A 24,915-nucleotide genomic window follows, 5' to 3' on the forward strand; every position below is an offset into this window, starting at 1 on the left:
CTTTTCTGTAAGATTTGTATAATGTTCTTAAATAGTTTAATTTGTTAAATAAGTTTTCACAAATTTAAATTTTAATAATATTCAGAAGAATATCTATCAAGTGGTCTTGGCATCCCAGGGCCTTTGCTTTAGAGTAAAAATAAAATTTAGAAAAAAATTACAAAATTTGCAGAATTGAGCACATCTGTGGCATCAAAAGTCAGAAAGGAGTGACAGATGCTGAGGTCGACTCTGAAGACTTCCCTGAGGCCCACTCATAGGTATAATGCCTCTGCTGTGAGATAATTGTGGTTAAGTGGTTCGGCTGCGAAAGCACTCTACTGGTTCGAATCCCTCTACTGCCATGAGCTCAGTAGGTGGCCTTGAGTAAGCCACTCCTCTTAGCCCAGCTCCCCAGCTGGATTGTGGGGATAATAATAACACTTACTTGTTCTCTGGGTGAGGCACTAATCTGTCTAGAAGAGCAGTATATAAGACAGTTGTTATCATTATCACCATCTTTCTTTTATAAAACAGAAGTCCACTGGTACCTTAAAAGACTAACAACTGCCATTTGCCCATCGCAGCCAGAGAAGAATCTGCTAAGCTTTCCTCTGATGGTGTTCACTGTACCAACACAACCAGTCTGATCATATGCCTATTTACTCAGCAATGTCCCATTGGACAATGACATCTCCCTGAATGACAACCGAGAAAATGGCTCCTTTGGAAGGTGGTCTCTATGGTATTATTCCCTGCTGAATTCCCTCCCCTCACTGAACCCCCCCATGTCCCCTCCCCAAATCTCCAGGAATTTCCCAACCCAGAGTTGGCAACCCTACTTTATTAGGACCAACCCACTGAAACATAACAGTGTGCAAGCTTTTGAGTTCCTCAGAATTCTTCCTCAAGCCCAATTTTACAAAATAAAAATGAGAGGAGAAAAAACACATTTTAAATCAGTTTTTAGGTCCTCGTTCATGCCAGCAGATGTAGGATTTTGTGACAGGCAAAAATGACTCAGGTTTCAGGCCCAGGGCCATAAAAACAAGAGGTAATTAAACTCCATAATAACAATCCCCTCCAAGTCTCTAATCATTCCCCTTTAACCTGTAAGGCTTATAGAACTTCAGTTGGGTTGCCAGCCCTGGGTTGGGGAATTCCTGGATGTTTGGGGAAAGAGTTAGGAAAGGGAGTTTGGAGAGCTCCGAAGCTCAGTGGGGATGCTTTGCTAAAGCTATAGATGCAGGGCTTTTTTTCAGCTGGAACACAGTGGAACGGAGTTCCGGAACCTCTTGAAAATGGTCACATGGCTGGTGGCCCCGCCCCCTGGTCTCCAGACAGAGGGGAGTTTAGATTGCCCTCCGCGCGGCTGGAGCGGCACAGAGGGCAATCTAAACTCCCCTCTGTCTGGAGATCAGGGGACAGGGCCACCAGCCATGTGACCATTTTCTCCGAGGGCAACCCACCACCTCTTTTCCCAGAAAAAAAGCCCTGTATAGATGCCATTTTCTTCAGGAGAACTGATCTCTCGTTTGGTTTGAAAAAGGTGAAAGGAGGAATGGTGGATAAAAGTGTCTGAGTTCGCAACTTACTTCTCTGATTAGGGAAAAGACATTAGTTACATTTTTGACTGAATGGAAACCGTTGATAGACTTTTTACATAAAATGGAGAATAAGGACTTGATGACATCCAGATTTATGGATTAAGAACCATGAACAATAGAAAAAAGAGGGCTTTTATGTTTAACTTAGAATAAGTGAGATTCTGAAAATGATCTATATTTGTGGCAGAGAAAATCGGAATTCAATCTGTAGTTTAGTTTAAGGGTTTCTTTTTCTTTTTTCACTTGTTTATGTATTGCTAGTGTGTCTTCTTTTTAGAACGTTTTTATCCTCTATGTCTGTTGTCTATAGCTTTTATGTTATTGTTTATAGTTTAAATAAAGAAAAATTCCAAATCTGAAAAAGGTGAAAATCCCACAAGACAGACTTAAACATCCCTGAGGCACCCAGTTCCCCTCACAGTTCCCCTGTGGCCACAGCCCTACCCATTTACCTTGGAGATTAAAATCCCTTATGATATCCTGTTTCAGCTTCTTTTTCAGGAGGTCCAAGGTGCTGTGCAGGTAATCGGCAGCTCTGACTGCCTCCTTCGATCTTCCCCTGGGTTGTCTGGAAAATGCGAAGAGGTCTGCTGGGTTGAGTTGCTCTTTCTTCAGACTTTCCTTCAAACTGGAGAGTAAGAGAACAATGAAATAAAGGTTGCAGCCAGTGAGATCAGGATTTGTAGCATCTCCTCCTTCCTTTGTCAGAGACCTGTTTGCCAATATGTGATATGGAATCACAGAATCACAGAGTTGGAAGGGGCCATACAGACCTTCTAGTCCAACACCCTGCGCAATGCAGGATGAGCCTAAGGCATCCCTGACAAATATTCATCCAGCCTCTTCTTGAAAACTGCCAGTGAAGGGAGCTCACCACCTCCCTAGGCAGCCGATTCCACCTTTGAACTACTCTGTGAAAAAGTTTTTCCTAATATCCAGCCGGTACCTTTCTGCATGTAATTTAAACCCATTGCTTCGTGTCCTGTCCTCTGCTGCCAACTGGAACAGCTCCTTGCCCTCCTCCAAATGACAGCCTTTCAAATATTTAAAGAGAGCAATCATGTACCTCCCTCAATCTCCTCTTCTCCAAACTAAACATTCCCAAGGTCCTCAGCCTTTCCTCTTAGGGCTCAGTCTCTAGACCCCTGATCATTCTTGTAGCTCTCTCCTGCACCCTCTCAATTTTGTCCACATCCTTTTTAAAGTGAAGCATCCAGAACTGCACACAGTACTCCAGGTGTGGCCTGATCAAGGCAGTATAGAGAGGGACTATGACCTCCTGTGATTTGATGCAATGGCCCTTTTGATACAACCCAAGATTGAGTTTGTCTTTTTTGCCAACGCATCACACTGACTGCTCATTTAGTTTACAGGTATAGGAAATGTCCTCTGTCTGACTTTCTCAGCAGTTATTTCTAACACATTTTTCTTTCCCTGCCAGACAATTTCCAGATAAGCCAGTGTGGTACAGCAGCCAGAGTGTTGGATTGGGGTCTACTCTAGAAGGCCCTGATTTAAATTCCCATTTCTGTCATGAAGCTCTCTGGGTGACCATGGATCAGTTACTCTCAGCCTACCCAACCCCAAAGGGTTGTTGTGAGGATAAAACACAGAAGGGATAAAAACAATAGATGTGGATGATGCTTTGTGTGGCATTCTCTTGCTAATTATCTATATCAAGCTGCGGTTTAAGGCGTCGGATCAGGGCCCATTAAAAAAAATGTTGGTATCCTAGCTGCCCTATGATGATTCTTGAAGTTTCTTGGAAACTCTCCTTGCTGTACTTCAGCCCCAGTCCCAGATGGGTCAGTGGCTGTTTGTGTAAAGGAGAAGGGCTGGTGCTTACCACTGTTGAGTCTGCTTGTAGGCTGCATCGACAAGCCACTTGGCTTCCTTCACAATTTCCAAAAGAGCCTCTTCCAGCTTCTCTGTGACATCTAGAACACATTATTAGGAAACAAACATTAAATATCTGTTGCAAGATTTGTTTTCCTTAGATGATTGGAAAGCTTCACTATCAGAATCATTCTCTCTCCTGTCTCCCCATCCTGTGATTTCTTTGAACATTCTAATCCAGGCCTCCAGGTGCCAGAGAAACAAGTGAAATGAAAGATATTTGCTTGTTCTTTGGCTCATTATTATTCCAATTTGTTTTTACTGCCTTAATTTACATAGCAAGAGAAAAGTTTTCAGTTCATTTTCTCTAGAAATGAGGGGAACTAGTGGAAGAAAGGATGAAAGAAGTCTGTCTCCCCTTCCTCCACGTTTTTTGAACTTACTCTCAGGCACTGGGGAAGTCAGAGAATAAATTACATTAGGGTATTTGTTGCTTTTCTTAGCAGGTTTTATTATCCAAATAAATGAAATAAGTTCACATCCAGGAGAATTTTGTTGTAAAATTGCCAGACGTACCAAATCAGCTGAACTGAGGGGATTCTTAGGATTATACGCGCTGCAGAATGTACAGGCGATGCCCAAATCATGCGGTGTATGTGGGGGTCACTTTGAAATTCCACACATAATATCAAAACCAAACCTCTGAGATTCTATAAACTGTCAAGGGAACGAATAGGCCAATTTCCCCGTTTTTTCTTGTAACTGACTCTCAACCATCCTCTACATTTCATGCTAACTAAAGCATGTTCAGCAATCATACGGTCATTTTGAGAAGGGAGGTGGGATTTTTTTCTTTGGATTAATTTACAAAACTATATTTTTCCATGTACGGAGAGTTCCCTGAGTAGGTAGAAATTTTCACCTGGTCTGTGGGTGCCTCCCAGTTTTGCTGCTTTCAGGATTGGCGTACGAGATACAGTTAAGCAAACATAGCAGCTCTCCTGGAGTTTTCGTTGAAACAATAGAAGTTATTCTAATTTTGTTTCTGGCGGAATTAAACATATCTGTGCAAGGGGAGTGGTTGAGCTACTAAAGACACCACACGCCTCCATTCGAAAGAGATTTTTAAAAGCAGTTGTTAAGTCAAGAGAAAGAAATATTACCATTGAAAGAAGGATCCACTGACTGGACGTGTTTCACAGCCACAAGAAATCCCAAAAGGGTAAGGTGAAACCTCATGCCTTGAAAGAAAGAATATTTTGGCAAATCATTTTTATGAAAAGTTTCCTGGTGTACATCATTAATTCTTATCTAACTGAATCTCAACAGATCAGTCAGAACCAGAATCCAGATTTTCCTTAAAATAATCAATAGGACTCTAACCAGACTACCCATTAAAAACTAAACATTTCAGAATAATTAGGGTAGTTAATTGGGCGCATACTGGGCCCACTATGCACCTCTCTACTACAGCAGATGGTATGGTTTTACCCACGCTTTTTCCCTTATGGGGAAGGGGGTGAGTTCATGTGCTGCAGGTGGATGATGTGAATGGAGCTGCTGAGGACTCCAGAGCAGTTGCTATGCTCTTATCTCCTTGGACACGAGACTCTTTGAAAAATATCTGTACAGGGTATGACCAGCTTTGCCTACACCATGCCAGTGGTTGCTTAGGATTGCGCTGCTCATACACTAAAACCAGTTTAATTCACAATATTCGACCCATAAAAATATTTCACAACTACAAACTGAGCCGGACATGTCACCTTCCTTTGCTATTTTCATTAACTTTTCCAGTGCTATCTCTGCCTACCTCCATTTTTTTTGGATACCTGCTCCTTTTATTTTAACACAAGTTTTTACAACGTAAACTTCCCGGTATTGTTATACAGGTTTCCTTTTTCCTTACCCTCCCCTCCCTCCCTTCCCTCCCCTAATCTTCATCTGTCATTGCTTCAGCCACAGGCACAAGGTCCAAAGTTTCCAGTTAATATCCTTCTTGGCTTCTTCCTCCATGATCCAGTCAAAATAAGGTGACCACTTCTTATTAATAGAACTCTTCTTTTCCTCCCAGGTCTTCTCTTCAGTAAATAAAGCCACAATATCTGATCGTACAAATTCAAAGAGATAATTGTTCCAATTCTCCATAGTCCATTTGTTCTCATTTTTCCATCCCAATACTATCACAGCTTTCCTGGCTAATACCATAGCTTTGAGAACCTCTTGATATTTACTCTCTATTTTCTCAGTCTTTAGGGTACCCAGTGTCATTAGATTGTTATCTATTGGTATTGACACCCCTGTCTTATCTTTTATCCTATCCAATACTTTCTTCCAAAATGTCTGCACTCTAGCGCATTCCCACCACATATGCGAATACCAGCCTTTAGCCTGGTTACAGTGCCAACAGTTCGAACTCATCCCCTGTACCATATTGGCTAATTGGGCTGGTGTCGTGTACCATTTCGTAAAATATTTCAGCTCCATTTCTCTAAACTTATCCATTTTAATCTTTTTCACCCCTGCCATTAATTTTTTTAAAGTTATTTCTGAGGTCAGCCCTTCTCTATGACATTTCTCCTGAAGGCTTTTAATTATTGAGTCCTCGTTGGTGGTCATTATTTTGTATATCTTACCAACTAGCCCTTTACTTGTCTTCCTCTTCTCTTTATACAGTACTTCTGCAATTTCCTCCAAGCACCTTTCCCCCTTTTGCTGTTGCTTTCTTATTACACTATATAATCCCGTCAGTTTCAACCAATATTGTTTTCCTATTGTCTCTATTATCGTTTGCAGAGGTTTAAGTTGACCTCCTTCGTCATACATGTCCCTTACTCTAGTAAAGCCTTTTTCTTTAAGTACTTCCCACCAATGCGGATCATTGGCTTCCTCGTATATACTTTCTATTGGTGCCCAATCAGAAGGTTTACTTAACCAAATCGGTTGCCATTTCTTCCAAACCTTCAGTACCGTTTTCCTAGGCCCCCTTGCTTTGACATATTCCTTGTTCACCTCTCTTGTAAAAATACCAAACCTCCCTACTCCCTGGTTTAGCTCATTTTCCAATCTAACCCATTTCTGGTCTACATCCTGTTCTATATCTATAAGTGCTTTAATATTGAAGGCTTCATAATAATTTATTATGTTAGGTATACCCCACCCCATTATGTTCTGCGGGTTATATATGAACTTCTATTGAACTCTGGATTTTTTACTTCCAAAAATCCACTCTCTAATTGCCCCATTCCATTTTTCTAGCTGTTTTATATTCAACTCTATTGGGAGTGTTTGGAATAAGTACATCATTTTCGAGATTAGAAACATCTTAACCACTCTAATTTTATTTGAAATACTCAAATTCTTATTGGCCCATCTTATCATGTCCTTGCTAATCTTCTTCCAAACCTTTTTAAAATTCCTTTCTCCTGTTTTACTCAAATTTTTCCAAATCTCGATCCCTAAATATTTTATTTTCTTTACTCCTAGTCCCATTCCTGTCATCCTTGCTATTTCTCCCCTCTCTGCCTTATCAACATTGAAGTACATAATTTCGAATTTATCCATATTCACCTTCAGTCCTGAATATGCTTCAAAGTCATCCAATATGATTCTTATTTCTCTAATTCCCTCTTTAGGGTTTGTCAGTGTTACCATTATGTCATCAGTGAACAGATGAATCTTTAGCTCCTCTTTTCCAATACAATATCCATCTATTCTACCATTATTTCTTATTCTATCCACTAGTATCTCCATACCCATTATAAAAAGATATGGGGAAAGGGGGCATCCCTGCCTTACTCCTCTCTGTATACTAAACTCCTTCGAATGCTCACCATTCACTCTTACTACTGCCTTCCTTCCTTTATATACTTCTTGTATAACATACTTAAAAGTTTTCACCTATCCCATATCCGTCCATAATCTTCCAAATATATTCATGTGAGAGCGTGTCATAGGCCTTATATACATCTAGCTTAAGGAGGCCAAGCTTTTTTCTCTGGCCATGTTCTATTATATTGAGGATATTTCTAATCGGATGGCCTATATTCCTTCCCTTAATAAACCCATATTGGTCTCCCTTCACTAGTTTTGGTATCACCTCTTTTAATCTATTTGCTAGTATTTTAACAGAAATCTTGTAGTCCTGATTCAATAGGCTAATTGGCCTATATGACGTAATTACTTCTGGGTCTTTTTGGGGCTTAGGGATCACCACTATTTCCACCTTTCTCCACGAGTTTGGGGCTTGTTCCCCCTTCATTATAGCATTAAAAAGTAGCTGAAGTTCAGGTGCTAATACTCCTACCATTTCCTTATAAAACTGCAGTGAAACCGTCTTGCCCCGGAGACTTCCCCCTTTTTAGTTCTTTAATTACCTCAACTATTTCCTGTACTGTTATATCCTTTTCTAACTTTAGTCTATCTTCCTGTGTAACTATATACTGTATTTTTTCCTCGAACTTTGCCATTCTCTTTCCTGCATATAAATTTTGATAAAATCTTGCGGAAGCCTCCCTAATTTCTTTCGGGTCCCTCAGTATGTTGGGTCCTTCTCTTATTTTCTTCACACTTTGTTTCTCTTTTCTATTCCTTAGATATTTGACTAGTCTTTGGGTTGATTTTATACTACTTCTCCAATATTCATTTTTAATTAATGTTTCCTTTTTCCATAATGTTATGGCATCTAACTTATCTAATTCCTTTTGTACTTCTTTTATTTGGATCTGCACCTGTGGGTTATACCTCCTCATTTGTTGTTGTTGAAGCATTTCCAATTCCTGAATCTTCCTCTGTCTGTTTTGGTACCACTCCCTTTTAATATCTATTTCTTTCCTTATACAATAACCTCTTATTACTGGTTTCGCTGCATCCCACAGGGTGTTGGTAGCTACTGTATTCCGGTTTTCCTTAAAGTATAATTTAATCTGTTTTCCTATATAATCCATGTCCTCTTTTTTTGCCATTACTAAGTTATTGTATCCCCAAGGTCTCATACTCCGATCCATCTTCAAGTCCACCTCCACCCTTATTGGGGCATGGTCCAAAATCCAAATTGGGTAAGTCCGAACCGCTTCAACGGAGAGTGTTCTTGATTCCTTAACTAGAATGAAATCTATACAGGAATAGGTTCTAAACCTATTTGAGAAGAAGGTAGGAGTGGGTTTTTGACCACATGCATCATATACTTCCTTTAATTTCCATTTATCTACAGTACTTTCCCCATATTTTATGATGTCCATATTAAAGTCTCCTGTTACTATTAAGTCTTCTTGAGCAAATTTTTTAGCCTTTTTGATTACTTTATTTAAAAAACCCTTTTGACCTCTATTGGGTGCGTATAAGTTTAGGATTGTAAAGTATGTTTTATTTATTTTACCTCTAACTAATACATATCTACCATCTTTATCTTCCAGCTTATCTACTACCTCTACATTCAAATTTTTAATAGCTAATATTGCCACCCCCCTTGCTTTATTGGTCCCTCTAGATTCAGCAAGGGTTATCCACCCTGGGTTATTAAGAAGTGATCTGGAATCCCTTTTAGCTTTGTGTGTTTCCTAGATACACACTAGGTTAATAGCTTCTTCTCTTGCCATCTTACCTAGCCTATATCGCTTAAGATTTGAGGATAAGCCATTCACATTCAGTGAAAGTATTTTAATTAATCTAGCCATGATCCTTGGATGACTTCATGCCCCACCCCCGTAGCCGAAGTTTATTAGCCTTTATTCTGTTATTTCCCCAATCCCATCCCCCCTCCCTTGTGAAAGAGAGTTTCTTCTGTGGTTTTCCACCCCTTCTCTCCACATTCTGGAGATCCCGCATCCTCCCCCCTCCCCCACCTCATTCTTCTATAGCATTAGTTAGTTTTGGCCCAAATAGGGTGGTTACTTCCCTTTAACTTCTTTCGTCTTGGGAGTTAATTCTTGGCCGCTTGGAGCTGCTTGACCTTGGTGATCCGTCCGCAGCGTCTGCGTTACTCTCCTGGTCCATATCATCCTCTTCCAAATTGCTGGCGTCCACTCCCAGCTCATTAAGCATTTTAATCGCCTCTGTTGGATTCCTGGCTCTATATCTCTTACCATCTCGGAACACAATCAGGGTTATTGGGTAACCCCATGTAAAGTCAATTCCTTCATTATGAAGTCTTTGTGCATAAGGCTTCAGCAACCTTTTTTCCTGCAATGTACCCTGGCTGAAGTCATGGCTCACAAAAACTTTATTTCCTTTGAACTTCAGGTCCTTAACCCTCCTAAGGACTTTAAAGACTTCATCTTTTAATTTTTCTCTTGCAAAAGCAATTATCACCTGTCTGGGTTCTCCTCCTCTTTGTTTTCTAAACAGCCTATGCGCTTTTTCAATCTCCTCCCGCTCCACCTGGGCGCCATTTTCTTTGAACCACTGACAAAGTACTTCTTCTAATTGCCTTGGTGTTATCTCTTCACTAATACCAGATATAATCATGTTCCTCCGTCTTTGACGATCTGACTGTCTTGCTAAGTTCTTTGCCAACTCATTTATCCTTCTCTCATTAGTGTCGGCTTTTTTCTTTGCCTCTTCAGCCATCTCTTTCACTATGCCCATCTCCTGTGTTATCCGTTCAGTATCTTTTTTCAAGGTTTCTAGGTCTTTTATCACTCTATCTTCAAATTTAGTTAGTTGTTCCGACAGTTCTCGGATGTTTCAAGCCATGATTTGTTGTTTAGTCTATATATAGCTATAATTAGCTTGCAGCAGGAAACTCTGGTTGCACGCCCAGCTGCTGTTTTCTCTAAGTTATTTTTCCTTTCCCTTTAGCATTCCAGCTATCTTTCTTGTCTCCTCTTTATCAGAGGCACCCTTTTAACTCTCCCGAGCGATTTATTACCTTTTAGTATCCCTTTAGGGCCATAAATCTTTTAACTTGGTGGAGCAGGTCAGAGGCACGTCTTCTCGTAGCTAGCGCATGCGTGGATCTCCTGCCTGCCTCCATTTGTCTTAAAACAATGCACCTGGATCTCTGTTTTCTTTTTTTTTTACAAAACAAGAAAAATGGTTCTTCGGGCTTTCATACACAAAGCTCAGCCCATTCCATTTGGAAAACTGGAACAGGGCAGCTTATTGGAAGACCATAGTCCTATGTGAGTGGTATGAGTTAGGGTTGCCAGCTCCAAGTTGGGAAATTCTTGGAGATTTTGGAGGTGGAGCCTGGAGCTGGTGGGGTTTGGGACAGGGAGAGAACTTGGTAGGGTATAATGCCATAGAACCACCCTCCAAAGCAGCTACTTTCTCCAGGAGAACTAATCTCTGTGGCGTGGAGATCAGTTGTAATTCTGGGAGATCGCCAGCCACCACTTGGAGGTTAGCAACCCTAATGTGGATGGAAGGAGGAGATAATTCCCTTTCTTACATATAACACATTGTTCTCATGGGCTTTTTTAACCAAAGGAACTGAATCTGACCTTGTTTATGTGAAACATCTTACCACAAGGGGAAGTAGGGACCACAAAACTGTCTTGCACAATTTTTTTTACCAGCAACATGTGTACCCAAAGGGATATGTTTATGTAAGACGAGTGGGCATGGATCCAAACCTGGGCCAAAAGGAGTAAATTCTTCACAATGAAAATGTGACAGTTGAGTTAGGAATATATGAACAAACCTCTTCCATTTTTTTTCTTCACTCTACAGCTAAGGTTGCCAACTCTGAGTTGGAAAATTCCTGTAGATTTGGAGGTGGAGCCTACAAAAGGGAGGGGGCCCAGGGGGGTATAATATCATAGAATTTGATATGATATTAACAGTTCTCCTGGAGAAAATGTCTTCAAAGCAGCCATTTTCTCCAGGGCAGCTGATCTTTCTAATCTGGAGATCTGTTGTGGTTCTGGGAGATGTCCAGTCCTCACCTGGAGCCTGGTTGGCAACCCTGTCTACAACTCTGGTTAAAGGTAAAGGTTTGCAAGCACTGAGTCATTACTGACCCATAGGGGGACATTGCATCACAACATTTTCTTTGCAGACTTCTGCTACGGGGTAGTTTGCCATTGCCTTCCCCAGTCATCTACACTTTACCCCCAGGAAACTGGGTACTCATTTTACCGATCTCGGAAGGATGGAAGGCTGAGTCAACCTTAGCCGGCTACCTGAATTTAATTTAATTTATTGGATTTATACTCCGCCCTCTCCACATCAGCGGGCTTAGGGCGGACCCGGCTTCTGAACCCAGCTTCTGCCAGGATCAAACTCAGGTTGTGAGCAGAGCTTGGACTGCAGTACTTCAGGTTACCACTCTGCGCCACGGGGCTCCAGTTAGCAACTGATTAAACCACTTGGAGGGACGGGTACAGTTTTCAGTTTTCATATTACAATTACAGGAAGCCCCCTTTATCTTAAAAATCTTCAGCTCCTCATTTCCAGAGAAGCAAAAATTGCACACAAGCAGCAGTCTTTACTTAATTAGCCCCTTGATCCATCTAGCTGGGTCATTATCTGCTCCTCTGCCTGGGTCCTTAGTAGACATCTGGACTGAACAGTTGCAATGCACTCAACTCGGGGCTACTCTTGAAGAGTGTTTGGAAGTGGCAGCTAGTGCAGCAGGCTGCTGCTAGATTGATAGTCATGGCGGAACATGTAACCCCCAACATTACAGCAATTCCACTGGCTACTGATCTGTTCCTGAGCCTAATTCAAGGCAGCCTTTAAAGCCCTACATGGCTTGGGTCCAGGATGTCTGAAGGACTCTCTCCCCCACATGTTCCTCTTGGGAGTTAAGATCACAGGAATAGGCCTCCTGACTGTCCCATCAACCAAAGTCTAGTGGGAACATGAGAGAGGGCCTTTTTGGTGGCAGCCCCATGATTATGGAACACCCTCTCCAGGGAGGTGCACCTAGTAGGGTTGCCAGCTCCAAGTTGGGAAATTCCTGGAGATCTGAGGGGTGAAACCTGGAGAAAATCGGGTTTGGGGAGGGAAAGGGCCTTGGCATGGCATAATTCCATACAGACCACCCCCCAAAGTAGCCATTTTCTCCAGGTGAACTGATCTCTGTGGCCTGGAGACCAGTTGTAATTCCGGGAGATCTCCAGCCACTACCTGGAGGCTGGCAACCCTAGTTGCCAGCCCCTCAGCTCGAGACCAGGGGATGGGAGGCAGTGCATGGGCCGGCAACCCCAATCTGGGCCTCTCTCTCATGTATCCTCCAGAGGCACTCCACCAATGTCACTTCTGGTGTAAACTGGAAGCAACAGCAGCTCTTTGGGGTCAAATCGGCCTCATTCATAGATCCCAGCCTGCCTTCCCCTGCCTTCCCCTGCTGCTGGCCAGGTGAGTGAAGTTTGGGGGAGGTGCAAAATGTGGAGGATCTGCTGCGCCCACCAGGAAGCTGGCATCTTTAGTCCCTAGCCCACCCACCCCCTTTGAGCTTTAGGAGGCAGCCGAAGGCAGCTTTATTTAGAACTGCATTTGACTGATAGTTTTATATTGTGATTCTAAATTGAGTTTTAAATGTATTTTTAGATCTAAAGGTGGCTAATACAGGTTTTAAATAAATAATAAATGAAAACGATAAGATCTGCACTGTCTACTTGGACTGGTAGTGGCTTTCCTGGGCCTGAGGCACAGGCCTTTCACATCATGTACCACCTGTGCCTTTTAAGTAGAGATGCTAGAGACTGCACTTGTTCCCCTCTGCCTGCAAATCTAGGAAGCTACAGCCTTCTAGGAAGCTACAGCCTATCTCCTACCTCCTACAGAAACAGATCAGCATTGCTTGTAAAGCGGATCTTTCTCAGTCCACAAAAAGCTCTGAAGAGTGATGTCCAACCCCACAAGACCTCATGGGAGCAGCAGCCTCCCACACCCGTTTGGAGCACCGGTCTCTCACCTGCCATCTTCCATCCGTCTGCCCACAGCAACTTTGCTGACCATCGCTTTTATACCAAGAAGGAACCACCCATATCAGCTGGATGAATTCATAGGGACTTCCTTTTTTATTTTCTGAGGCACCTCCTCTACTGAGCTTAACATAAGCCCCATCATTCATTCTTTCAGGAAACAGGGAGGATCAGTAACAAGGCTAAAATCAGCACTCCAAATTGTGCCAGCCTACCCCTTCCATGTGCCAATCAAGAATTTTGAAAAGGGTTTTAGGACTTGGCAGGAAGATAATTTGGCAGATAGGGTCTTGGCCCACCATCCCCCAAATCTAGTTGCTGACCAGGGATACAGACTCTCATGTATACTAAGCTGTATAAGGGAAACCACAGGGCACTGATGCTTTGTGCAATGCCTGGAGGCAAGAATAAAGAACAAATGAAGCAGCCTTATACAGAGTCAAACCACTGGTACATCTCAATGCTGCTGCAGTCCAAGATTCAGAATGATCCTTCCCGCTGCCCTTTACCTGAAGATACCCAAAGCATTGCGTTCCAGGCCTTCTGCATGCAATGCAAGATCCTATAAAACTTGAGTGGGCTCTGTACAATTGCTATCCAAATAATTTTGTGGACCCCGTTAGACATTTAAAAGGAGCTGTCAAGTAGTTCATTTAAATTCCAAAGCAGTTATTTCTCCTTCCAGTTTAAACACAATAAAAATGAATACTGCCTTTTTCAGCTCCCAGATTCTACCCAACCATATTGTGCCTGAGAGTTTTAGACAATGGTTACTTCTGGACCGGCTTTTAAGTCCGTGTCATCCCACCCCCACCCCCCACAAAAAAACGCAGCAGCAGATGTCATGCAAATTGTCCAACTTCTGAGATTCCCCCTGCCTCAGTGTGATTTTTTCCTCTCTAACCTGCTTTGTTACAATCTTTCTGGAAATATCACACTCGGGGCCATTTCCCTTGCACACTTCTGGCAGACTTTTTGCTAGCTTTTTAGGAGGGGTACAGGGTAGTAAGTATATTGTTATAGTATTATTATAGTGTTATACTTGTTGCTACCATTTTTTCAAAACCAGCAAAAAGCACTCTAGTAGCAAGGGATAAGGAATGGCAGATGTAAGGGGGCACCATAGAGAATATTCCTGTGTGGAGTCTTCATTGTAGAAGCAAGGAGAGCACAATGGTGAATCGTCCCTGTGCGGAAGTAGCCACTGTTGCAGCAGCTTTTCTCCCAGCACAGATGATCATATGTGGAGCAGCTGAGGAAACCAGTCGAGATGTATGCAAACAAACCAGCCCCCAATTACCATTGATCAAGAACAAGGGATTTCCTGGCAGCCTTTGAGCAAGGCTTGAACCTGTGGAAACACGGTGGTGGTGGTGGTGGGAACAGTTGCACAGGCAGGTAGCTGAAGCATGGGACATCCTTGGTGAGGAAGCAGGCCAGATTGCTGATGAATCCCTTACAGAATGTATTATTCTTTTATGTAGGTAAAGGTAATGGTAGTCCCCTGTGCAAGCACCGAGTCATTACTGACCCATGGGGGGATGTCACATCACGACGTTTTCTTGGCAGACTTTTTACAGGGTGGTTTGCCATTGCCTTCCCCAGCCATCTACACTTTACCCCCAGGAAATTGAGTACTCATTTTACCGACCTCGGAAGGATGGAAGGCTGAGTCAACCTTGAGCCGGCTACCTGAACCTGGCTTCTGCTGGGATTGAACTCAGGTCGTGAGCAGAGTTTGGACTGCAGTACTGCAGCTTACCACTCTGTGCCATGGGCTCTGTATTCTTTTATGTATCATTGACATATTGTATGCTGAGTATTGTGATGTGCACCACCGTGGGACTTGTTCTTTGCCAATAAATCCTGCTTTTTTCGGTCATTGGGCAAAGCAGAACTTTTGTGGGGGCAGTTGACGGGTTTTTTTCGAGGAAAAAGAAGCCTCATGTTTTGGTTGCATGAACGGCGGCCTTGGTGAAACAGTAAATTTTCGCAAGCCAGGACTGGTGTCTTCCCTTTTGCAATCACATCATAGTAAAGTTGCCAATATCTGATTTCGACATCGGGAGTTGTGTGAGGGAGGGGGGAAATACTGCATTGAGTCAGGCAGAGGAGTGATGTACCGTGGTTTCTGTATCGTTGGGCATTCCACAGATGAATGCAGGGACATTCCTGCAACACCCCACAGATCACGACAAAAGCTCTTCCCAAATTATCCTCTGCTGAAAGTTGTACTCTATGAGCTTAAAAGCCAAAAGGATGGTAGGGCTGATTTTGTTAATGGAAGCATGCAATACTTCTTCGTTAGCATTAGTTCAAAATATCATCCTTCTCTGGCACAGTGGGCTAAACCTGGACTTAGATTTTAGGAAAGGGGCTGTGGTTCAGTAACAGAAGGTTGCAGATTCAATCCCTAGCTTCTCCACTTAAAAATATCAGGTATTAGGTAATGTGAAAGACCTTTGCCTGAGGGCCAAGCTAGAAGTGACGAATTACACTTGAATGGCAAGTGAACAGACTTACATGTATTCCTCCCTGTTCACTTGCGCTCCACTTGCGCTCGATTGAGTGGAGCACAAGTGGAGCGCAAGTGAACAGGGAGGAATACATGTGAGTCTGTTCACTTGCCATTCAAGTGTAATTCGTCACTTCTAGCTTGGCCCTGAGACCCTTGAGAACTGCTGCCAGACTGAATAGACAATACTAATGTTGATGGACGAAGGATTCAGTAAAAGGCATCTTCATGTGTTCTTGTATTTTAGTGGCAGTGGAGATGCTGGGAAAGCCGCCATGGCAGCGTCTTCCACAGTCGCTGCAACCATAAAGGAGTTGTAATGGAGCCACAACATATGTAGTAAACCTGTCTGGAGCAAAGTGTTTAGTTGCAAAAGGGAAGGAAACCCATGCAAACTGCATTCAACAGTACAGTTTAATATCCACTTGTTTTTGCCCTTGCAGGATCAATGAATACAAAAGGTCTCCAATAAACTCCCAAGAATGTGCATATGTTGTTTATTTTCTAACTTTAGTATGAATTTCATAAAAATGTCAATCAATTAAATAATTTAAAAGACCAGGCTACCTGCTGTTAGGTTTTGCTGAGCCCACATTGCAAATCAATGTGGGAGCTCTCATCAGTGTGGGAGAGGCCATCTGTTAGTGGCAGAACATGCGCTTTGCATGTGGAAGGTCCCAAGTACAACCATAGAAGTTACAAGCTATGTCATGACCCAAGGCCTGTAGGTCTCAAAGAAGCTGTGGCCTAGAGTGAATTTCTAGGACTGCCAGTCTCCCGGTGCGGGTGGAGCATCCCCTGCTCCCAGTCTCTGCCCCTCACTGCCACTTGCCTGGGGGAAAAGATCCCAGGGAACTGGCCTGGAAGACAAAAAACCTCCCGGGCCAGCTTGCAGCAGGCACACACTCTCACAAGTGCGATGATGTCACTTCCAGGAGTGACATCATTGCGCCTGGCTGCAGGCATTTTCCCTCCCTTTTGACCCCTTTTAAGATTTGGCTCTGTTGGAAGCCCAAATTGGCTTGGTGCAGGGGAGTGCTCCCAGGGCCTGCACAATGCTATCATTCCCAGAAGAGAAGAAACAAGTTGAGTGCTGCCCCATCCCCCGCCAGGAGGGCATGGGGACCTGGCAATCCTAACTCAGGGCCCTCCCTTGTTGAACTTCCAAACCAAAATGGTGGCAGCTAATATAAAGGCCTTGCCTGAAGCAGGCAGGAGGGAAAGAGGTGTGTTTGTGGGGCTAAAGGCCTTCCAGGAGGGGATGCTAGGCCCCACAAGACCCTCTGCTCCATGACAGGCTAAAAATAATGGCTGGCTTACAAGTTACAAAACTTGGCAATGATTTAACAAAATTCCATTCCTGTATCAGATTGTACAGTCTTCTTCAATGCAGTGCCACTTCTTCAAAAGCAACGGATGGATATTCAGTTATGTAGGTGAATGACCTGCTCATTCCTCTTCTGTATTTGATGTACGGAATCCTAGGCTAGAAAACCTGGTAGGAAGATAATTTTTTATTTTACTTCATTTATATCCTGCCTTTCTCCCCAATGGGGATCCAAGACAGCCTATATCATTCTCCTCTCATTTTTTTCCTCCCAACAACCCTGTGAGGTAGGTTAAGCTGATAGTGACTCAGTTGCCCAGATCCTAGTCCATCATTATAGCCACGTTCCCTATTTGTCTAGTTGACCTCGAGTTGGAATGGAGGTCTTTGCTGTTTTAAGCTGCCCAACCTCCCGTAACAATAAGTAATATTGGTAATTGGGACACTGTCGCAAAACACAGCGCAACCAATAATTTGTAAACTGCATGCTGAGAGAGTACTGCAATGCGGGATACAAAGAATTATCAGTTAAGTATTCTGCAAGCCCAAAAGATATACCTGCTCTGGAGTCAGGCGGCTGCATCTCTGCGTAATCCACTGCTCTCACTTTTCCACTCTACCAAGAAAAAAAGCTGGCAAACTCAGCTAAGGTTGCATCTCATGTTACTTCGTCCCTAAATTGTAATAATGATTAACCTGGAACATCGGAACAACTTACGGAGCACAGAACTCACCCATCTTGCCAAGCCTCCTTCCCTCCCCAGTTGCACCCCAAAACTATGTGACAACCAACCGGGCGGCCATTAAGGGAGAAGTGTGAGGAGAGAGCCCCGCCCTCCCTGTCAGCCCTCAGAAAGAACTTTGAACGACAATACTTGATTTTTGTGAAAATAGACTTTAATGTAATAAATTAGGCTTTTTCAAAAATAAAAGCAGAGTTCATCCAAACCCCAACTACCTCCCGCCCAGTAATGGCCCAGAGTGAAAGGAACAAGAATGGCTCCCCCTCCCTACAAACATGCAGAGGAACACTGGCGGCAAAATGGGAGACAAACCAATTTTTTTTAAGCCCCTCGGCCAGCCTTGAGAACAGACCTCTCCTCAGCACAAGAAAACCAACTCTCATGCCAAGATATGGCTGCCCAGATTTGTTTCACCAAATCTTCCCCACCCCCACCTAGAAGCACTCGGCAGCTGGAAAAGTCAAGTAAGGCGGAGCTGAAGAGAAGGCCATAAGGCCATTTGGGATCACCTATATTATTTGGCACAATGGTAGGTCGGGATGTGGAGCACCATCACCCCCAACTCCCCAAGTACTTAAGTTCATTTTATCAAAACTTTTTCTTGTTTCCCTTGAGACTTGTTGGGTCTTTCTCTAGTGCAAGAAATTCACCTCAAAAGTTTGCTCAAGGAAGCATTTGATTGCAAACTTTAGTCCTGGGTTCTGACCAACTCAGTATGCTGCACAGGGAATTTCTTCACTTCCCCCAACCAACCACAGATCTTCTTATCATTGTGAAACAGAGGACACAATGGAGCTTGATTGACAACCCGCTTGTGTCTTTTTAGGGGAACTCAGGGAGAGATGTGTGGGGAAATTTGAAAAAAAATTGTTACCAGTCCTTTTGAGTGTGGTAATTCTTCTGAGTTATTTGCCTGAGCTTGAATCTCTAAATAGATGTTGAATTTGTTGTTTCCCTCCCACCCAGCCCCAGCAAAATTTGGTGCCGACTCCAATTATATAATAACATTTGGTTTATACACTGCCCTTCAGGACAACTTAACACCCAGAGTGGTTTACAAAATATGTTATTATCCCCACAACAAACACCCTGTGAGGTGGGTGGGGCTGAGAGAGCTCCAAGAGAGCTGTGACTAGCCCAAGGTCACCCAGCTGGCTTCAAGTGGAGTAGTGGGGAATCAAACCTGGTTCTCCAGATTAGAGTCCCGCGCTCTTAACCACTACACCAAACTGGCTAGGTAATCCAAACGCTCAACAAATGGCTCACCAGCATGGTGGAAAAACTTTCAGAAGTGGAGCTGATCCAAGAGAGGGTGAGTTATGACTGACGCCTGTCAAAGAATGTCAGAAGGTTGAGTTTGGCCAATGGGCCATCTAAGTCCTCATCCTGCTTCCTCCTCAGGAAGCTCAATAAGCAGCAAATGAGAATTGCTGGGTCTATGCCAGGTCTACCAATGATATGGGGAGGGGCTGTGGCTCAGTGTCAGAGCATCTGCTTGGCATGCAGGTGGTCCCAGGTTCAATCCTCAGCATCTCCTGTTAAAAGGACCATGCAGTAGATGATGGGAAATACCTCACCTGAGACCCTGGAGAGCCATGGCCAGTCTGAGTAAACAATACTGACCTCGATGGACTGATAGTCTGATGCAATATAAGGCAGCTTCATCTGGTAGTCAAAAACAGGCTCAGACTGCATAGTCCAAAGGTCTGCATGAAACCAGGCCATTTGCATTGCCGCTGAATCACCTTAAAGAATTTCAAGGTGCCTTGGAGATTCCAGCACAGGCAAAATTTACCGAACATTTTATGGTGAGCAAGATGATTTCTGTAAGACTAGAAATGAGGGAGATTCTCCACATTCCTGTCTGGGTTCCACAGAAAGAAAGAAAGAAAGAGCACAGATCTGGGTTGCCTCCAGGATTTGTGAGGGCCGCCATGACATGGCCCTTTAGAAGAATGTGTGGCCTCTGACATTCTAGGGAACTTGATGCAAAACTATGATGTCAACGTAGTGAGGACATCTGTGAACCCTTTCCCATTCTAGAAACCCCAGCAAATGCCAGACTGGACCATTCAGGAGAGCTAGCTTTGATACAAACGATGAGCTGAGTGACATGGTAGACATAGCCTCTCTCTCTCACCAACAAGAAACATTCTGTCGGCCACCAGGACTAGTGACGGAACATTCCATGGCGCAGCAAAATAGCGAATCCTGAGACTTAGATTGCCATCAAACTGTGTCCAAGGCAAGCTTGGGTTTCTAGATTCCTGCTTCTTTGGAAGCATTTTGAGGGAAGTAAAAAATAGGCCTGTTAATACTGAAATTCGCCAGGGGTGGGTTGCCACACTTGCCTACCACGTGGTAAGCTGTCTGTTGAGTGTCCTGCCGAGTGGTGAGGAGAACTGTACCACCCCCACCACCTGCTTCTCCAGATTTCCAGTCTAGTGCAGAAGTGTGGCAAGACTGTGAGGAAGGATTGTCTCCCAAGGCACCCTGTTAGCATTATTGAATTACCAAAAATACACATGGACAAGTCACTATGTCAAAAAGGACAACTTGGACGAAGATGGTGGTGGTGTGAATCTCCTGTTGAGCGACACAAGTGCCCTGTGGAAGGGAGCCTCTGGGAAAAATGGCTTTCCCAGCTTTCAGAAGAAAATGCAACTCCCCTCTAATAAGCAAAGGCAAAGGGATCTTTTGGGGAGGGGGGTCACCCGAAAGAAGGACCTCCCTAGACAAATCTGACTGCATCTCACTGGTGGGAGGCTGTAAAGGAAATGAATCTGAGTGCAAAAGTTCAAGACTGGCTGTGAGGGCCTCCCGGGAACAAAGCAAAGGTCTGATACAGGAGCTCTGATTTCCAAACAAGGGGGAAATTTTTGTGTGTGAGAGATAATGAAGATGGGGAACATCCACTGAACTGCATCAAAGCCAAAACCTCACACTGGAGAACAAACATCATGAGTGGCACATTCCACACCCCTTCTGGAGCTCCAGAGCTCCAGCTCCCAGTTCCCATGAACCCCAGAAACAAAATGCCACTAGAGTAAATTTCTCATGATCAGAATTCCCTTATTCCAAGACACTTTGGGGGGCTCAGATTACAGCTGAGAGCCCAACAGTTCCGTGTTTTTCTTGGCTGCCTAAGCGGTGTTGTCTGTCCTTCTTATTAGAGTCCTTCAGAAGCGCCTCCTCTTTTTCCATAAGGTTGAGAGGTCCAGAGGGACACAAGCTGAGAGGGCATGAGGCAGTGGAACTTTCTAGCTTCCAGGCAAAAATGGAGCTGTTCCCCAAGGTCTAGTGAATGCCACTGAAGAGGGAAATGAAAGCAAAGGTGAGATCCAAGACAATAATATATTTTTTTAACAGATACAAACTTATCTTTAGATAAATTAGGGAACTGGACAAAATCATGGAAGACAGAGATCCATAGATGTTTGTTATGGTGGCTCCAACCCAGTTCAGATGTTATGTTGCATTTGTATAGAACAGCTTTCTTTGTGCTTACAGAAATAATGTGGGAATGATTGTAACACAGGAATGGTGCATCAATCATAACACATAAGCAACCACAATACAGGCAATACCATACCCAGAAAGATCCAGTTTCCCTGTCACATTCCTGAACAGAATGTGGTTGTGTGAATGGATCTACACGCAATGCCTGCTCAGCTGGGTAGCTCCATGGTCTTCTGACCATTGAAGTGAGTGGCAACGCTGACCTCTAAAGAAATCATGCCTAGTCAGGCCAAGTGTGAGCTTATTGATGACTCTCATGACTTTGTCCTCCACACATCTGTTGAAAAGCCACGTGGACTTTGTAACGTGTAAATTGGCCCTTTGTTCAATCCAGCAGGGTCTTATGTACTTCATTGGGAAGAGGGAGCGTTACAGGAATGAAGTACCTGTTCCCCAAGTCTTGTAGAAGTGGAGTCAGCCACGGGCACCACTGGCAGTGGCCTTTCAGCCCCTGCTCAATTCAAAATACAGCAGTTCACAAAAAATGAGTTACTGAGTAGTGAAGCATTCTGAAAAGACTTACATCATTTCTCTCCGTCTCTCTCAGTCTCTCCCTCTCTGGCTGTCTGTCTCACTTCTGTCACTGGACTCTTCTTTTCCTCATTCTCTGCAGGGCACCGTCACACAAAACGAACAACAGAAGACATCAATAGGCAACCACACACACACACACACACACACACACACACCACTTGGCAAACTCAAGTTTTATGGCAAAGCTGCTGAATGCCAGCTGCATTTCTGGCATTCCTTTGCTTACTCTTCATTGCCTGGTTTTTGAAAACCCATCTTGAGAAGCCCGGGCATTTTCCCTCTAACTGGTCAATTCTCAAGTTTGCTTTCTTGTAAAAAGAAATCGAGGTTTCTAGCCTGAAGACTACAAGAAAAGGTCAGAAGATGTGTGACCCAGGTAAACTTTGAATGGCTTAAAGAAGTGACTTGAACAGTTTGTGCCAGTTTGGTTCATCCTAATAAAGAGTATTGCCTTGTCCTGGATAGCCCAGGTGAGCCTGGTCTCATCAGATCAGGCTAAGAAGGGCTGGCCTTGGTTAGTAATTGGATGGGAGACCTCCAACGAAGGCCAGGGTTGCAGAGGCAGGCAATGGCAAACGATCTCTGTTAGTCTCTTGCCATGAAAACCCAGCCAGGGGTTGCCGTGAGTCAGCACCACCAATAAAGAGTATTACACATATCTTGTTCTTGGATTTTGTGAGGCTGTTCAATTTTTTTAATTTCAAAGGGCCTTTTAAAACTAACTCCTCATGTGGTTTTTTAAACTGGGATTTAATTGCTATTACTTTTTAATCTCTTGCCTTTAATTTTTCAGTTGTATTCATATTATATAAAGTGTTAAGATGCCTCGGGCAGTTCTCAGAAGGATACTGTATAAATAACCTAAATCAACACACAGGCATCTTTGGACACTCAAAAAGAATAAACGGACGCAGTACTTAGAGGATGCTGCCGCGTATCATTGGAAAAATTAACCCCTCCCTGCTGTAGCGAATCCTATCACCTTCCAGGCCACATCTCATTCTTTTCCCCCTAAAGCTCTTCCGGTCTATGAAACTATAATGGTTACATGGCCATCTCGTATAAAATTGGCTGCCAAACTGAGGGCTAGTGAGGGAGAGACAATTGTTGGATGCCCATCTCACAGAGGCTGGCGATCCTGTCCACAGCCCAAACTCACAGCAAGGGGACCACTTTACCTGCCTTCCAAGCCTTGGCTCGCCAGGCAGCACTCCATCGGACGGCATGGCTTCCAGAAAGTTGGATGGCACAAGACCCTTCTGCCCATTTACCTCCCCCTGAAGATGGAGAAAAAAGGAGGGTGGAGACCGGTTTTATTCAAAGTATCCTCATTTCAGTTTTGCTTCTCCCTTGTGAGAAACGAATACACGTTTTTATTTTTGTATCCCTTGAGTTTTGGAGGGAATAGACTTAATATTGAGTGTTCCCTTCTAAAAACGTGGAAAACTTGGCAGGCTCAACCTTAGACACTTTCACATGTAGTCCTCCAAATTATCACCATTTGAATGGTCTTGATTTAGAGGGAAGTTCTATACTTACAAAATAGAACCCGTCGTCGTCCATGGAGCCAACTACCATCACAATGTCCCCAGTGCAAAACTTTAGCTCAGCCTAGAAAGAAATATGACTATCAATAGGGCAGTTCACTGGAGAGCCATCCTGGGCCATGCCGAATATTCTCCACATTCAATTTCCAGGTCAAAATCAGTCATTTTAATGGGGTGCAAGCTTCTCCCAAAAAACACTTGGACACTGCAAACATTTGCCTAACTTTTATCTGGTTTTGCTCCAGAAGCCGCCCAATCCAAACGTAATAGAATGATGTCATGACACAACGCACCCAATTGGATTTGGCCATGTAATGACATCACTGGCAGCAAATGTCGGCAATTTAAACAAATGAGCAGACATTTTGGGAAAGGGAATGGATGCTGAAAGACCATCAAAAGGTAAGGTGGTTTCAGCACTGCCAAAGGTACTTGAAAAAAAAAAGCAGGGCTCATTTCGAGAGGGAATGCACAGGAATGCAGTTCCGGCAGTTCCCCAAAGAGGTCACATGTCAGGTGGCCCCGCCCACCTGACTCTCGGCCATTTTGGGCCCATTTCAGCCTGGATTGGGGCTGAAACGGCCCGGATCGGGCCACTGGTGGGTGGTAGATCACGCTCCCACTCGGCAGCGGCCTGATCCTGACCATTTTGGGCCCAATCCTGACCATTTTCAGCCATTTTCAGCCCCTTTTTGCCGTTTTGGGCCCATTTGCAGCCCCTTTTTGCCATTTTGGGCCCAATTTCAGCCCTGAATGGCCAAGATTGGGTCCAAAACAGCCAGGATAGGTGATGTCAGGGGTGGTGGCATACGCAAATCAGTTATGCTAATGACACACTTCCGATGATGGCAAGGGGTGTGGCATATGCTAATGAGTCATGCTAATGAGTTCCTCCAGCTCTTTTTCTACGAAATGACCCCTGAAAAAAAGTAAGGAATTTCAGCTGAATATTAGTTAAATGATAGGACACAGCAGAGGAGGGGAAAGAGGCATTTAGGACCCAAGCCATCAATGCTCCCCAAAAGGTAAGCAATGGTTATGCCTATAAATACAAATGCGCCCCCATATCTTATTTATTTATTTATTTAATTACATTTTTAGACCGCCCTCCCCGTCAGACGGGCTCAGGGCGGTTTGACAACAAATTAAAAATAGTAAAAACATTATAATCCCGCGAAAATTACACGGACAGCGGACCTCACTCACTTCCATGTCCATGTTGGGAGAACTCTCCTTGGGATTGTAGTCAAAGATGGCCACCATTGTTCTCGGAGTGTCATCCTCAGAACTGAGTTCTTGGCCTTCAAGCATTCCTGTCAGAAAAAGGAAACATATGGATATATCAGGAAGGGGAGCTACTGTTCTCAGCATGCGAGTCAAGGCCAAGCAACAGAGAAAAATTCAACAAGTGCCACAGCTGAAACACGTGTGATTCA

The 24,915-nt window shown here is 43.7% G+C and overlaps 2 protein-coding genes across 4 annotated transcripts in view; both read right to left on the reverse strand.

Moving 5' to 3' along the window:
• Positions 1–13,299, reverse strand: part of LOC129344790 (myeloperoxidase-like) — a 46,141-nt gene extending 32,842 nt beyond the window's left edge. For all 3 annotated transcript variants that reach the window (XR_008598412.1, XR_008598411.1, XM_055001678.1), the window contains exons 1-4: positions 13,285–13,299; positions 4,586–4,663; positions 3,433–3,523; positions 2,039–2,214 (exon numbers count right to left, since the gene is read on the reverse strand). Coding sequence is in view for 1 of the 3 variants with exons in the window: in XM_055001678.1 (XP_054857653.1) it covers positions 2,039–2,214; positions 3,433–3,523; positions 4,586–4,663; positions 13,285–13,291 (352 nt within the window). In the remaining 2 variants the exon portion in view is untranslated. The remainder of the gene's footprint in view (positions 1–2,038; positions 2,215–3,432; positions 3,524–4,585; positions 4,664–13,284) is intronic.
• Positions 13,300–16,035: 2,736 nt separating this feature from the next.
• Positions 16,036–24,915, reverse strand: part of TSPOAP1 (TSPO associated protein 1) — a 63,109-nt gene continuing 54,229 nt past the window's right edge. The window contains exons 27-31 of the mRNA XM_055001819.1: positions 24,686–24,746; positions 23,472–23,543; positions 23,111–23,209; positions 17,695–17,752; positions 16,036–16,106 (exon numbers count right to left, since the gene is read on the reverse strand). Coding sequence (XP_054857794.1) covers positions 16,036–16,106; positions 17,695–17,752; positions 23,111–23,209; positions 23,472–23,543; positions 24,686–24,746 — 361 coding nt within the window. The remainder of the gene's footprint in view (positions 16,107–17,694; positions 17,753–23,110; positions 23,210–23,471; positions 23,544–24,685; positions 24,747–24,915) is intronic.

Source organism: Eublepharis macularius, chromosome 17 (assembly GCF_028583425.1).
Source record: "Eublepharis macularius isolate TG4126 chromosome 17, MPM_Emac_v1.0, whole genome shotgun sequence".
Lineage (NCBI taxonomy): Eukaryota > Metazoa > Chordata > Lepidosauria > Squamata > Eublepharidae > Eublepharis > Eublepharis macularius.